Here is a 16,627-nt window from a genome sequence, read left to right on the forward strand (position 1 = left end):
AACCAAGGTTCACATGACTTCTAAATGTCACTGATCTAACCTTAATCTCTCCTACAGTCACAAGTAGCAGATTCAAATGAATAAATCACTACAGAAAAGGTAAATATACAGGTGAGCATATTACTCTCTTAAATCACTGTCATATTTGTACAAAGGCCATTGGCAGTCATATTTCATTTTCTCCCAAGGAGTGAGAATCGAAACCTACTGTATGTAAAAACGAATTCTCCCGGATGATAATAGTAATAATGATAAAAGAGCAAACCGGAAACCATCTTGCAAATTCACTAGTTGTAGATGCGATTCGTGTTTTATCGGGACCTGTTTCAAAGGGAAGTGTCTGAGAACGTTAATCACATCGAGCCTTCTCTGTTATATGCATACCAATGATGATGATGATGATTATCCATCTCTTTGTGGTTAAAAAAAAAAAGCCTCATCTCACATCCACGGAAGTTTTTTCAAGCCATTGTCCGAACACGGGAGAGGCAGAGAAGAGAAAAATAAATGGCCATTGTATAGGATTTCCGGCCGGAATTGAAACCACAATTACTAGCATGTTTTTTTGTTTTTTTTACCTCTATTCAGTGGTGTATCGACATCTGTACCCTAGCAGTTAGGTACACTGACAGTAGTGAGATAGACGGTGTTGTACATGGTCCGGGAAATGATTCTTCTGGATTGAACAACGGATCAGAATTGCTTCCGATTCTAGATCTGGTAGTTGCTCGACGAGAAAGGGATCGACGAAGGCAATGGTCTCCTAGGATTTTTGAGAGGCGTCTTGATATCGTCCTCTTCGACGGAGAAGTGTCTCCAGACGTTTATCAATCTCTAGATTATATATAACTGTTTCATCCATAACTTCGTGGTGTTATTGGATGATGTTAATAAATCGCCTGATTAGTTTGAACGGCTGTGAGGATCATCCTACGAAGAAGTTTAGCAGCGACAGGGATATGTCCTCGGTTGTCTTCACGTGTCTGCAACGATCAGTTCTTATGATGATTGAAATTTTAATCTTGTGCCCGATTGTATATAGTGATAATTTGAGTTTGTGAAAAAGATGATACGGAAATGGATCGTCCAGTTTCTGGTACATGGTAAGTACTGTTCGTTTTTCTAAAATAGCGCAGCAAAACCGTTTAATCTCAGGATTTACTATCATGAAATTTCGCCCCACGAAAACTGTGCAATCGGAGGGGTAGAGAAATGAACAGAGTGGCCAGCTAATCCTCCGTCAAAAATGATTCGCTCTCAGTTGAAAAAAAGATAGGGTGATTGCACGTGCTCTTTTTTTATTGTCTGCGTTGTAAAATTTGCACGTTTGCACACAAATTTTCATCCCGTGTTACATTTACGTGTATGTATTTGTGTGCTCAGATTGAGCTGTTTGCATTCCGGAGTCCCATACGTCAAAATTTTGTCTTTCTCTTTCAGTTTAGCAGGCAAAAATGGAGACAAATTGTAATAAATGAAAAAGCAACGGTATCGCATTTTGGCAAAATATTTTTCACAAATCTATGGTGTTTGGTCAGACCATGATACCCCAAAAAATTGTCTTTTTGATCTAGTTTAAGTCTTGCTAATTATAACTAATTAGAAGTGAGATAAATGCACAAATACGTGCGTACGGCTAAACAACATTCTGACGTATGATATTTTCATTTGTATTCGTGTGTATGCTTTATTTCTGATTTTCAAATGATAATGAAAATGCTTATATCTCAAAAATGTGATTTTTGAGTTATCATGTTCTGACCTAACACCACAGAAATTTGCCTTCGTGAAATTTCGAAATCGTGACTTATAACATTTTGCCGTGTGAGTAGATTTAATACCCTGTTTTACATTTAATGTCACTCATGGTAGTGTTCACATAATTTTTCTAGTCGAATTCTAGTTTAATGCCATTGCATCACTAGTGACACACGAACGCTTTTTGCTTCTTCTTTTTTAAATAAAAGAAAATCTATTTTCCACAATCGAAGCTCTCCAACTTTTAAACAATTCTTTTTTTATGAATGATGGTCTTGTAGGCTGCTAAACCAAAATTTAGTATGATAGGCATTCTTAAAATAACAATTATGTGTTAACTACAATTCAACGTGTTTCTGTTCGTTTTTTTCATCTTTGGGCACAGTTGCTGGATGTCCCACGAGTACGAGATTTAGGATCGTTCGCATGGGGTACATGCATTGAAGAAAAAACCCCATTGCATTGTTATATATGAATACTTGGCTAAGCTCTCATAGAAAGTGTTTTGTAGAGGAGAGGGGGTAGCCTAAGTACCCCTTAGGTTCCGCTGCCTATGCCCAACATGGTTCACAGGTGCGATGAACTTTTACAGATGTACGTATATGCACAATCTTGCATCGCGATAATTGAGAATTTGTGACTCATAAATAAAAACAATGTAGAATTCGAATGAGTGACAAACTGTTTTGGATTTTAAACTGAATTTTTTTTTTGGAAATAAGACAGTCGAGCAAAATTTTGTAGGAACCAAGGTAATGCTCGTGTCCTGTAAAAACGGGATGTATGATCTGCGTGTTAGAATTCGAAGAGCAGCACGCTCATCGAAAATAAACTTTATTGTGGTACGGCGTGGAAGATAGTTATAAGAAAATACTGTATCCTCAGATGATATTAGAGTAGAATGGAAGTGGAGATGATGATGAGAGGGATGAACTTTTCTTGAAGATTCTGTTGCTTAAAGTTCAAAAACTTGCCAACTCTTTGTGAATGAAGATTTTTGATATCATGAGCCCGGCAGCTCAATACAACTGCTTAAAGCAGATTCAAAAATTGATCATGATTAGCAAAATTTGAACGCATACCGAGACAAGGGAGGTGACTCACGCGTCCAAAAAATGACAAAAAATATAGTTTTAAATGTACGAAGTGTCGAGGATTTGTGTGTGGTGATCATGAAAAAATCATGTGCTGTATAATTTTAACTAAAGATGTGAATGATTAAAAATGCATATTTCATCTTTATTTTGCTCGTTTTCAAAATGTCAGTTTTTATTTCAGTAAAACACCTTTTTCTTGCATACGTGATTAATATAATTTGGTATTTAGAGCTTTATATGTATTTCCTTTATTCTACATATTTTTCTGAACATGTACAAATATCATGTGAATAAATGTGTGAAATATGTTAAATTTATTCCAAAGTAAAGATGCTTAAAATAAAGTTGTAAAAGGGAATTTTCTAATCATAATAGTGAAAATGGACCCATTAAAGCATGATAATACTTCGGGATTAAATTGAAAACCCGAGATCCTTTCTCACTAGTCACCGCAGACGGTTACCATACACGAATACACAAGTTAAGTAATTATAAATCAAGTTAGTTATTTGAAACTAGGATTTAAATTTTTTAATACATTCAGATTTCATTGGTTTATTATTTTTCACTATGTATCAATCATTTTACTCTACGTGTTTTAAAAATATGTAGATAAATTTTTCGGGGTTTCCTGAACTAAAACTTATAGTTAGTTGACTGAACACTTTGTTCTTATGTTTCTTGGCAATTTAGTTCCAAGTACCTGAATTTCAGGCTACTATTATGAGATTATGGAAAATCTTCTCAGCTATTGCAACTAATGTGAAATGTCTGAATTGGTTTAACAATAGTTAAAATGGTAGTGAAGAAAAATGAACTGTGTAATATGGAGAAATATGATGGGCGAATAAGAAAAAAATGTTAATTTGATCATGTATGACGTTAGGATAAGACGAGATGAAGCGATAACTGAATGAAAAATAGAACTGTCATGATAATATTAGACAAAACAAGAGCTTCTTTTTGCACTTTCATTTTCAATGACATTATTTTTTCCCACCATCAGTGACCATGATTACACTCATAGCGGAATCGAGTTTTGCCGATGACCTGATGACGATGAGCAGAAGCACTTGTCAATACAAGATCTACGGCTGCACCAAAATGGTCAGGCCGATGCTGAACGACGTCAGGTACATGTTCCCGACTTCGCTAGAAGACGTCGATACCATGTGCAAGTAAGTTGACGATGAATTTTTCCAACTGCCCAATTGACCAAATTCTGCATGGATAAATTCAACCAGTATCTGTCGTTTATCTATCAGGCCAAATGTAGATGAATGAGGCTATTAATGAGAAGACCTTGAGATGGACACATGATGCTAGAGATGGGTGGTGACCGACTTTAGTGAGAACTGGCTATCTCTGTCACACACATCTCTTCTTCATGTGACCATGGTTATATCTAAAATGATAAAACATATCTATTGTGTGCGGTTTGTCACTTCAAGGTGAGCAAGTTGATAACTAACAGAGATATTATACAGCTTTGCCAATCTAGTCTCTTCTCTCACAATGAAATCTGTCAAGCGGAATTCGAGAAACCAACTTCTATTATAGTGGCCTAAGCCCCGAGATCCGCCCCTAATCCATTCTGGAACAATTCCGGCTGGTGGTTTGAGTACTTGATTTCCAAAAAAAGCATAATAAAATAGCCGTTGAATATCCCATATAATCTTATTGATGTCAGCGATAAGTGGGTTTAATGCCAATTTAATTACAAATAGCACGGGGGGGAGGGGGGTGAGTTGGTTCTGGATTCTGGTTGGACATGCTATAACAAGAAATTAATTCACATGGATCGTTCGGTTTGGTTGACAGATATCGGTAAAGAAGACAATTTTCGTAAACGGTTTTTTTAGTAAAAGCATTCCATCTTAGATCTTTTCATGCAGTAGTTTATGCCAGGGGTCTTCGACGCATGACCCGCAAGCCATATAGCAAGACGTGAAGCTTTTTTGCAGTGACCGGCCGATGAAAATTGTTACACAACTACAGAATTCATAGAAATGCTGGGAAAGAAAGCTCTGTATTCCAAAAGCAGTGGAAGAAATAATTTCCAAATTACTTTCAGAAAAAAAAAAAAATTCAGATCTAATGAGAGGAATAATTTCAGATTTGATGAGAAATAATTTCAGATTTGATGAGAAATAATTTCAGATTTGATGAGAAATAATTTCAGATTTGATGAGAAATAATTTCAGATTTGATGAGAAATAATTTCGAAATTTGTGGGAAAAATTATCTCGCAATTCATGAGAATTCGTAGCTAATGAAAAATATTTTCAGAATTACAATTTTTTTTTAGAACTATTAAAATATTTTCAAAATAATTGGAAGTAACGCTTTCAGAATTAATGAAAAATATTTTCACATTTAATGAAAAATATTTTCCCATTTAATGAAACATTTTCAGATTTAATGAAACATTTTCAGATTTAATGAAACATTTTCAGATTTAATGAAACATTTTCACATTTAATGAAAAACATTTTCACATTTAATGAAAAATATTTTCCCATTTAATGAAACATTTTCACATTTAATGAAAAATATTTTCACATTTAATGAAACATTTTCACATTTTATGAAACATTTTCACATTTTATGAAACATTTTCACATTTTATGAAACATTTTCACATTTTATGAAACATTTTCACATTTTATGAAACATTTTCACATTTAATGAAACATTTTCACATTTAATGAAACATTTTCAGATTTAATGAAATATTCAAGATCTATTTAAAATGATTTTCAGAATCATCGAAACTTATTTTTAGAATCATCGAAACTTATTTTTAGAATTAATGAGAAATATTTCAATAATTATTAAAAATATGTCCATAGTTATTGGAAGAAATATTTTCAGAATTAATGAAAAATATTTCCAGAATTAATGAAAAATATTTCCAGAATTAATGAAGAATATTTCCGGAATTTTCGGAAGAAATATTTTTAGAATGAACGAAGATTTTCGTACTTTATGATGAAATAATTTCAGAATTGATGGAGTTTCATATTTGATAGAGAAATATTCCTGGGTTTATGAATATTCACATTTATTATAAAAAATAATTTATCATAATTAATGAAAATTCATGTTTGATGAAAAATACTATCGAATTGTAACGTTATTCACATTTATTTTCAGAATGAGAAAATTTCCCGAATAATATAGCGTCTCCCGCATGTTGGATATAGAGCCCTGGGTCCCGTTGGGCAAAATCGTTTAGACATCACTCTGCAGTGGTTCTCAATTTTTTTCCACACGCGACACCTTTGGCCTTGTCATTGTTTATCCGCGGCTTCCCAGAAAAGTCTAGACAACAATCATCCCACAGTACTAAACGGGCACAAATCGATACGCCAACTCTTGGCGACGCCCCTGACCGAGCTTTGCGACCCTAGAAGCCGCGATGAACGCTTTGAGAACCACTGCATTACAGTGTAAATCTAGATGCGGTAGTATAACTCGTCGAGCGCTCGAATCGAGTGGCGTGGTAAGATGCTCATTTACCATCATGAAGGTTGCTGTACCCGCGGTAAGATATGGATGAGATATTTTTTCAACACGAGCTTGAGGCGACCACCGATTCACAGTGCCTTCTTTACCAACCCATCTCATTAACGGCAGTAAATTGCAATAAAGCGATATGGCTAGATTTGGTATTTGGTTAAGTAGTATCACTTGTTGGTCATCGGGTTTTCTTGTCAATGGTTTTTTTTTTTTTGACATGTAATATCTGAAAAATTGAATAACTTCCTATGCGATAGAATATAGACAAATTTAATGAAGTTCTTAGAATATCTCCAGTTTTTCATATGGCTACGTTATCGTCCCTTAGGGCTACATAGTACATGTAATATATGTGTATTTTGTGTAGTTTTCTTTGTGTAATTTATGTTTGTATTTGTATATTAAATTTTGTATTTGTATCATGCAACTTGTTGTTTGTTTTAATTAAAAGTAAAAACATTGCTGTATGTCCAAACTCAATTTAATTTCAATTTTTTCGACGATCTAATTGCACAGGACATGGAGTCATTTTGTAGACTGCGTCAGGCGGTACATGTCATCATGTTCGACTCAAGACCAGAGGTCGAAGTTCAACAAGGCCGTCAGTCATTCCATCGATACGGTCCATGCCATATGCAGCTCAGATAGGCACCAGAAAGGTAAATTAATATATTATATGCTGTATATACATGTATAAATGTTTCTTAACCTCTTCCGCCCATGTCCTCCACATCTCGTTTAGACCTCCTCGTGCCTCCCAGCTGTCTTATACAGGACCCCCACACCCTCATACAGGAGCGAGACCCCTTCTACTAATTATTATAATATTTTTGTTTCATTAAATACAGGGTGAACCAAAATTTTACTGAAAAAGTCTATCTTTGTTAGAAAACTCGACTTTTTGGGCCAGAATCTAGTGATCTCCACTTTTGGGAAGGTTTCATGAAGGATCGTCTCAACATTACAGGCCCCTGAGGAGAGTATTGTTCTGAGGAATCGTAATTACCTGGAAGTAACAGCTTACATATTTGAGTACTTGGGGGACTACTCTTATAAATCATTTTGCCAGGTCTTATCATGTAGGCCACATATGAACATTAGTCTTCGGGATAATTCTTGTTTTATGAGCAATTCTGCTTAGATCCACAATCACGCTTTTCTCAACGTATTTCACATAAAGAGCTTCTTTTCTTGACATCTCTTGCCGGTTCACGGAAAACGTTATAACGTTGGCTAATAGATGACTCCACAATCTTGACGTATTTTAAACAGGGGTGATACCGCCCTTCATAAACACAGGCCAAATCGCAAAACGATGGATTCGTAGTGATCGCCTTGTGTGTGCTTGGCAATGACATGACAAAAATTGGGAGTGAAGTTCAAAGCCGCGACTTGGGTGCCTCATAAGTGAACTTTTTAATCTGATACAGCGTCTGAAATTTCTTGCTGTAAACAATGACCTTCAAATACCCCCTTCTTCCCCCAAAAGATGCCTTGCAAAAAGAACGATTGGGTGCATCTATAAGTTAAAACTGCAATTAATTTAGCAAACCGGTGTATTTAAAATTCTAGGCCTGCCCATCAAATGTACTACATTCTATCTGTCACTGTTTCGAAGCTATATCATTTCAAGGTTGGGGTGGGGTGGGAGGCCCTTCTTGAAAAACCCGTACCTCCATATCGGTAAGCCTCATTACAGTACATGTGTTTCATTAATAATATTGAGTAATTATGATTGTCTTTGTCTTAGATTATCTCTCGAGTGCCCACTGTTTCCGTCGGGTCTCGGTGGACAGTTGCGGCTTCTATTACAGGAGGTTGATCACTCAAGTGGCCAATCGAGCCGCGGATGAGACGCACATATGCTGGTAAGCAAAGTTTATTATTCCGATTCTAAAAAAAGCTTAAACTTTTTCCACTGCGTCTTTACAATTTTTACCAAGAGAAAAATTTAATTAATTTACTGTTTCCTTAGTGCATAGTCTTTTGTTAGTCTGTTCCATCTTTTGATGCCTCTTCCAGAGCTTGTCATCATTATTATCTATTACAAACCATTATCTTATGGCAGGGGTCATCAACGCATGGCTCACCGGCCACATTTCACCCAGGAAGTTTTTTGTCACGTCCCACCGATCATTTTTAGAAAATTGAATGAAACAATCAAAATTAATTTTGGAATAAAGGGAAGAAATAATTCGAGAATAAATAGAAGAAATGATTCTAGATTAAATGAAAGAAGTTGTTCTAGAATAAATGAGAGAAATGTTTCTAGAATAAATGAAAGAAATTGTTCTAGAATAAATGAGAGAAATGTTTCTAGAATAAATGAAAGAAATTGTTCTAGAATAAATGAGAGAAATGTTTCTAGAATAAATGAAAGAAATTGATCTAGAAATTGATTGAGAAATTGATCTAGAAATTGATTGAGAAATTGATCTAGAAATTGATTGAGAAATTGATCTAGAAATTGATTGAGAAATTGTTCTAGAGTAAATGAGAGAAGTTGTTCTAGAATAAATGAGAGAAATTGTTCTAGAATAAATGAAAGAAATTGTTCTAGAATAAATGAAAGAAATTGTTCTAGAATAAATGAAAGAAATTGTTCTAGAATAAATGAGAGAAATGTTTCTAGAATAAATGAAAGAAATTGATCTAGAAATTGATTGAGAAATTGATCTAGAAATTGATTGAGAAATTGTTCTAGAGTAAATGAGAGAAGTTGTTCTAGAATAAATGAGAGAAATTGTTCTAGAATAAATGAAAGAAATTGTTCTAGAATAAATGAAAGAAATTGTTCTAGAATAAATGAAAGAAATTGTTCTAGAATAAATGAAAGAAATTGATCTAGAATAAATGAGAGAAATTGTTCTAGAATAAATGAAAGAAATTGATCTAGAATAAATGAGAGAAATTGATCTAGAATAAATGAAAGAAATTGTTCTAGAATAAATGAAAGAAATTGTTCTAGAATAAATGAAAGAAATTGTTCTAGAATAAATGAGAGAAATTGTTCTAGAATAAATGAGAGAAATTGTTCTAGAATAAATGAAAGAAATTGTTCTAGAATAAATGAAAGAAATTGATCTAGAATAAATGAAAGAAATTGTTCTAGAATAAATGAAAGAAATTGTTCTAGAATAAATCAAAGAAATTGATCTAGAATAAATCAAAGAAATTGTTCTGGAATAAATGAAAGAAATTGTTCTAGAATAAATGGAAGAAATTGTGCCTCTAGTGGTGTAAATTTGTGTCCGGTAAGCAGGAGGGCTTGGGTTCGAATTTGGCAGAGACAGGATGACTTTTCTTTTCGTGTTCAACTCGGCAGAAAAGCCAGAAAAAATCTGTTGCTCTCCATCATCTCAAAGTCGCTTGAAAGTTAGTTGAAAGTGAACTCTTAATGCAGTTTTGCCATTATCTACAATAGCCATAGGCTTTCTTCCTAAAGGAAGAAGATAATCACAAGCCTGTTTCTAGTGCCGTTGATTGTGGCCATTTTGTATTTTGTGGTCACTAATCTTCACTCAGCTTGTAAAAAAAAAAAATAATAATAATTACCATTCATTTATCGTCTCGTCTGTCAATTTACCAAACAATTGGAAAAAAAACAATTAATTTTTAGTAATTTTTCAAAAAAAAGTTTAAGATATTAAATCTTGATATTTTCTTCATAAAATATTCACCGAAATAATTTTTTTAAACAAAACCGAGTTGCATATAGAAACGTCCTCTCCACTTGTCAATACAAGATTCATCGAAAGACTGGTTATTTGTGGAGATGAAGATTACAAGGAAGAAAATTCATCACTGCCTCCTCGAGGACTCGAACCCCGGTCTCTCGCTTGCCGGACGAGTGCTCTACCAACTAAGCTATGGCAGCAGATAGAATATTTCAACCTTGGAGCGTACATATACGTTGAAAGGCACCGTACATGGACGGCGTCAAAAATCAACTCGTCCGGGGTTCGAGTCCCCGTGGGGGCAGTGATGAATTTTCTTACTTGTAATCTTCATCTCCACAAATAACCAGTCCTTCGATGAATCTTGTATTGACAAGTGGAGAGGACGTTTCTATATGCATATCTATATGGCCACCTGGTTGGCCTTTGTCATTCTCGAGCTATTAGTTGATTGTTGACGCCGTCCATGTATGGTGCCCTTCAACGTATACATACGCTCCAAGGTTGAAATATTCTATCTGCTGCCATAGCTTAGACGGTAGAGCACTCGTCCGGTAAGCGAGTGACCGGGGCTCGAGTCCCCGTGGGGGCAGTGGTGAATTTTCTTCCTTGTAATCTTCATCTCCACAAATAACCAGTCTTTCGATGAATCTTGCAAAACCGAGTTGTATGAGAAGGAATTTTAAAAATAATAATTTGGAGAAAAAAGTGATGATTTTAGAAAAATAAATTCCTGTTTTTTGGTTCGGATTTTACCAATTTCTTTTATTGAATTTTTTCAACAATTGTTTTTTTTCTGAACTAAAATACATGCTATCAGAAATATACTACAAAAAAATTAAATTAAAAATTATATTGTAATGAATGAATTTTTAATTCACAATCATAAAAATCAATTATTATTATTTGAAATAATTACATGGAAGGAAACTGTTTTGCATTACATTTTTTAAAATTCATATTCTTCGAGTTAAATTTTGTTTAATTATAAACTTTTTTTAACATTTTAATTATGAATAGAAAAGTTGACTAAAAATTCATTTGAATATGAATATAAATTCTATATACAGTATATATATAGCTGGTATTATGTTTCATTATATATTAACTATTTATATATTATATATATGTTAAATTGAAATACAGTATTAATAATATTATCAGTGAGTGGAAATAAATATAGATTCAACATGTTAGTTTTATGAAGTTTATCTGGAATTTATAAACAGTGCAGTATCTAAGAAAAATTATAAACCATTTTTTCAGAAAAATATGTTTCTCATTGTGAATATATTTTTCATATAAATAGATAATTAAAAATAATGTAATTAAAAATATAATGAATATTTTCTCGCAATGAAATTATTAAACTTATTTTTGAAGTATACATTATTATTTTTTTAAATAATATTACAAGACAAAAAAAACTTATAATACAATTTTATAAAATGTTTTTATACAAAAATTAGTTTAAAATTTAAAAGTGAGATTTTTTTTTATTAATTTTTTTAAATCTGGATTTTGTTATGTGAATGTCATTAATTTATTAAAGTAATAATAATTCGGCTAAATTTAAGATTGGAAAATAATAAAATTTTCCATCTTTACATTTTAAATTAATTTGTTGGCCTAATAAAACAATTTCATAAATTTTACCAATGTTGAATAATGGGATAAATCCAATTTATACATAATAACGGGTTATTATGTATAGCAATCTCTGGGTATTTTGGTAAGTTTGATAAATTTCCCTAACATTATCACTTTAACCGGCGATTACGCAAAATACCCAAGTGTCGCGTCGTTGGTAAACATGATAAATCGGACTATCCGATGCACTATACATGATATTCACACATGTATATTGTATCATTATATCGTGGTCCGACAATATTCATCACGCATGACTTATTTTGAATTTTTTTAATATTTATAAAATTCATCAATCACACAAGGGTATTATGCATAATCACAGATAAAAGCGATAAATTTTAAGTGTTTATCAAATTTACCTACGACATTGGTTTATTAGCCATAATCACAGATAAAAGACTTACCAAGACGTAAGGTAAGTATGCACAATAACCGGTAATTATGCATAATAACCAATTACCGTCCCAGTTATATTATAAAAAAATTCTCAAAGTATAGTTTAATTCATTGATAAAATAAAATAAATTCATTTTTTGCATAATAATATCAAAATTCAAAGTGTATTCGCTAAAAAAATGTCCATAATTAATTATATATGTAAAATATATATGCCAAATCCGAAGTTGGCCATTTCGCAAACTGGCCGGCCCAGTTGATCCAGCCTATGTCCGAAATTTGTGCTTTCGCTGGCCCCATATATATACATATATATAGTGGTCCCTATGATTTGGGGGCACCGCCATGTTCGAGAATTTTTTGTGTCCTAATTATGACCATTTATAATTGGCCATATCTAAGCATAATTAGTTATACTTAGCTATGGCAACCCTAATAGTCAAAGAAATCTCAGTAATCGATATCTTAGTGATCCATATATAAGTGTGTATAGGGATCGACATATAGGGTCCGGCGAAAGCTCAAATTTCGGGCATTGACCGGAACATGGGCTTCCAATTCATGAAGGGGGACATTTTCGGGCTTTCGCAGTTGATATATTATGTTTATTACTAGTTATTATTACATAAACAAATATAACAATTTACGTGAATTTTTAAAACAATCATCTTAATAAAGAAATATCAAACCGTCAATTTTTTTTGCATAATTATCATTTTAACGAGTCTCATGATGGTATTTTTGGAAATTAATTGAATTTCCCCCCTGAAATACGAATAGATGACTTACATCCCTGAGTCTTTAACTATTTAATTAAGAAGGTTATTAGCACTTAACCACAAAAACTACTCTCGTCGCTTCTGATCCATAATCGATAACTATGTGGAGAAAAAAAAATAACATGCAAACTGTCTAACCTCTGGTGAATTATGCAAATCAGGCTCGTGTCCGTGGTCATTAGGATTTTTTTTTCCTCCACGGATCGGAAATTTATTAGGAAATTGAGACCTCGAGTGGAAAATATGTCGAAGGTATCAATTTTCTAAAATATTAAGTCTCACTTAATTACACACGTGCTCGATCCCTGATGATGTTTCTCAACACCAGCTTATCCATAATCAAATTCGATTGTGGCTGTGTTCATTTTTCTTCAGTACAGTTTGAGTATATCCTAATTTTTGAAGATTACTATGTAACAAAAATATTATTTTCTTTGTCCTTGGGTAAAAATTGTTATTTCTGTGTTTGCTTGGCCTGAATAATCAGGTGAATATGATTTCCATGTCAGTTTGCTTCTGTGGTGAGGAGAGAATCGATATTTTGAATTGGTCATTCACCATTGGCTGGAATATTGAAAATGACAGAAGAAAAACTTTTCTCACTGACAAGAATTTTACAAAAATGTAAACGCATCTTAGTCCGGTATTACACTATTATAAAAGTTTCATAAAACTTCTTTTATAAAACTTGAAAAATTCAACCACTAAGTCTATCGGTTGCATTTTCTTGAATGTAACCGATAACGTTATTGGGGTTAAATTATTCAAGTTTTTTAAACTGGGGCCCCGACTTCTAAAAGGGCTCCAAAAAACCACAGCTTCACACTTTTTTCTAATTTAAGGGTTCTCAATATTTTCTTTTGCGCCCGGGGCCTGGACCGACTTTAATCCACCACTGTGTGACTGGTAACCACCAGGAGGGACCCGTGAGTCCTTCAACGTCTGCATGATTCTGCGATACGCAAGCGACCATATCATTGGAAGGCCAAGTCGTGGGTGCTTCATCGTGATAACACGTCGGCTCAAAGGTCTCTCGGTGGGGTGTCACAGATTATCTGTCAAAAAACATCACATGCCGATACTTCCACAACCAGCTTATTTCCCGGATCTTGCCCTATCAAGGAGCTTTATGTCCCTAATTTTGTAATGCTAAAATGTTAATTAGCGTGGGGGAATACGATGTGTCACATGTACTGTAATTACAGTAAAGAATACAAAGAACTTCCAGAAAGAGTCGAATACCGATTAAGAAGCTTAGGATATCTGTGTTGTGTATGCTTAACGGGTTCTTAGGTTACTGGTGAACCAAAAAACATTTTGAGCTTGTGAAAAAGGAACAAAGCTTCAAACTTACTCTAAACAATTTATTTTTTCCCTTGAAGTGTATAGGACGCTTGTTTACCCCTAGAAATGCATAGTAAGATTTTAGAGAGACCATACCTACAGAGGGACATAGACTTGACTGAGGGGATGCAGAGAAGAGCTACGCATGCTCTTATTAACACACAACGCTTGAGATATGAAGGGATACTTAATTTCTTACATATGTTTGCATTGGAGGAACATATGTGTCATGATCGAAATGTTTAAAATTTTCAACGGGATGGATAGGATGAACCACGGGTTATTAATACATTGAATCAACTGCTTCGACAAGGGCCCACCGATATCGTTTAGTGAGGGACAATTCCAGGTTGTGGTATGTAGGTTTGCAAATAAATGGAATAGCTTTCCTTCAGGGGTCGTGAATTCTATAACACGATAGATACGTTTAAAAGGAAGTACGATAAACATATTGGGGTAAATTGAGAAGCTATCCATACTTAGAATGAGACAACCATAATCTTTTTCGTGGGCAGTGTATTATATTATTGTTATTATTATTTTCGTGATATATGCTTCTATATTGGGCTGCTGTATTTTGGTTACATTTGGCATCTATATTTTTCATGGGCATCTTTTCCCAATTACTTCATTGGGTAATTTGCCTTTTGTGGCCTTCGTGTTGGTATTTGTTTTCATAAAAAAAAAAAAATAGCACAAGTTTAAAGCTTACGGTCTTTAAAGATGGTTCAGTTTGCAGATTGGTGTATTTTTTTAACATTTATTTTCCTATAAAATTGTAAACGTGCTTATTTCTTTTACATCCTGTATTGTGTATATGCATGTAGGGTTCACCTAGGAGCTTGTAATCCTAATTTGTATCATTATGGTTATTTTCTCATTTACAACAGCGCCTATGGTCAATTCAAGAGCTGCGTCAGTGCGCCTCTGCTAAGGTTCTGTGGCATGAAGGTCCACGCTCTGCTTGACCACTCACTGTCGTATCTCGTCAGTACTTGCAGCAGCACTTTCTACCCGTGAGTTTGATACACTTTTTATTCGCTACCGTATACAGAGTCGAGACAAAACATTAAAGCCCTTCGTCGTGATATGCAAACAAGGGTTTCTTGCATCCTAAACGTTTTTTTTTTTTTCTGCCACCTCATTGGGCAACTTGCCTGTTCTGAGTGTTTGTGTTGGTATTTGTATTTGAATGTCTAACCATGGTGGTGTTTTACTTTCCAGGATGTCTTATAAGTGCCCGATAGCACCTCCGCTCCCACCACTGACGACTCCGATGACGACAACGTCGACATCGACTGAGGATGATGTATCGACGTCATTCGATGTGATGGAAGTCGGGACCTCGACGTCGACGAGTGTAGTTACAAGCGTCAGCAAACCCCGGACGATCATCTACACGTTGCCGGCGTCACCTGGTAGCAGAACGTCCAATGGCGGAGATGGACTCAGGACGAGTGCAGCGACGTCCAAGTTATTAGTCTTCTTATGTACCGCTGGATTGTTCGGTTCATTCAGGACTCTTTCCCACTGGATGAACCTATAGCTATTGTCGCCATTTTAAAACTCATAGCGTTATCGATTCTGCTGTCGCACATCAATGGTGTACAGCAATGATACATATATCATGCCGTGATTAAATATTAAAATGGTCTCGCAGCAAAAGTTTAGCACGGAAATCGCCTAAACTGTATAGAGTATAGCTACCAGAGGACTCCCACAGCATCTAAGAACGGTGACTGAAGTTCGTAGCATGTGTGTGTTAACTTTGGCATAATCCTCAAGCTGTTGCTCGGGAGCAGTGTTCGTATTGGGGATGTGTTGATTGACATCGCATATTCAAGGAGTATTACTAACATTTGAGTGAATATATTCACGTCAGTGTTCTATATCAGGAGATCGAATAATTAAAAGAGAAGGGTTGATGATCATGTTAAGCCAGCGGTTCCCAAAGAGGGGAGTCTGGACTCCAGAGGTCAACGGCCCAATTGTAGAATTAACAAAAAATATAAATTCTAACTTGAAAAAAAGTTATACAACTGTATAAATTAAATTACTTAAAAAGAAAAATATAGTTAAATTAGTGCGCAGAAGCATGGTTTTCAAGCGTTGGTAGACTGCAGCAGTGATATCGTCATGATCTGAAAAAAAAATGTACTTGTGGCGACAGCTGTTGATAAGGGTATAAAATGTGGTTTTAGTTCTTTTGCTGCCCAGTAAATTGACTTGCTGTCCCATCATTTATACTAGTCCTGGATGAGATGTCCTTTATTGTTCGAGAACATTCTCATTGATAGATGGCTGTAGTTTGTACTGTTATAAATCGGGAGTGCATGGTAGACACCAGTATTTTCGGGGATCCATGGCAGACACCAAGATTCCCGGGGATCCAAACTGAGAA

The 16,627-nt window shown here is 34.5% G+C and overlaps 1 protein-coding gene across 1 annotated transcript; it reads left to right on the forward strand.

The window, feature by feature from the left end:
• Positions 1-632: 632 nt before the first annotated feature.
• Positions 633-16,557, forward strand: LOC149071779 (uncharacterized). Its single transcript, XM_089247621.1, has 6 exons — positions 633-1,103; positions 3,862-4,033; positions 6,894-7,036; positions 8,128-8,245; positions 15,117-15,242; positions 15,451-16,557. The coding sequence occupies exons 1-6, from the start codon at positions 1,067-1,069 to the stop codon at positions 15,770-15,772; spliced, it is 918 nt and encodes a 305-aa protein (XP_089103747.1). The 5' UTR covers positions 633-1,066; the 3' UTR covers positions 15,773-16,557.
• The last annotated feature ends 70 nt before the right edge of the window (positions 16,558-16,627 follow it).

Source organism: Pholcus phalangioides, unplaced genomic scaffold (assembly GCF_987345545.1).
Source record: "Pholcus phalangioides strain wild (caught in Gottingen) unplaced genomic scaffold, Ppha-v1.0 ptg000018l_1, whole genome shotgun sequence".
In the NCBI taxonomy this organism is placed as follows: domain Eukaryota; kingdom Metazoa; phylum Arthropoda; class Arachnida; order Araneae; family Pholcidae; genus Pholcus; species Pholcus phalangioides.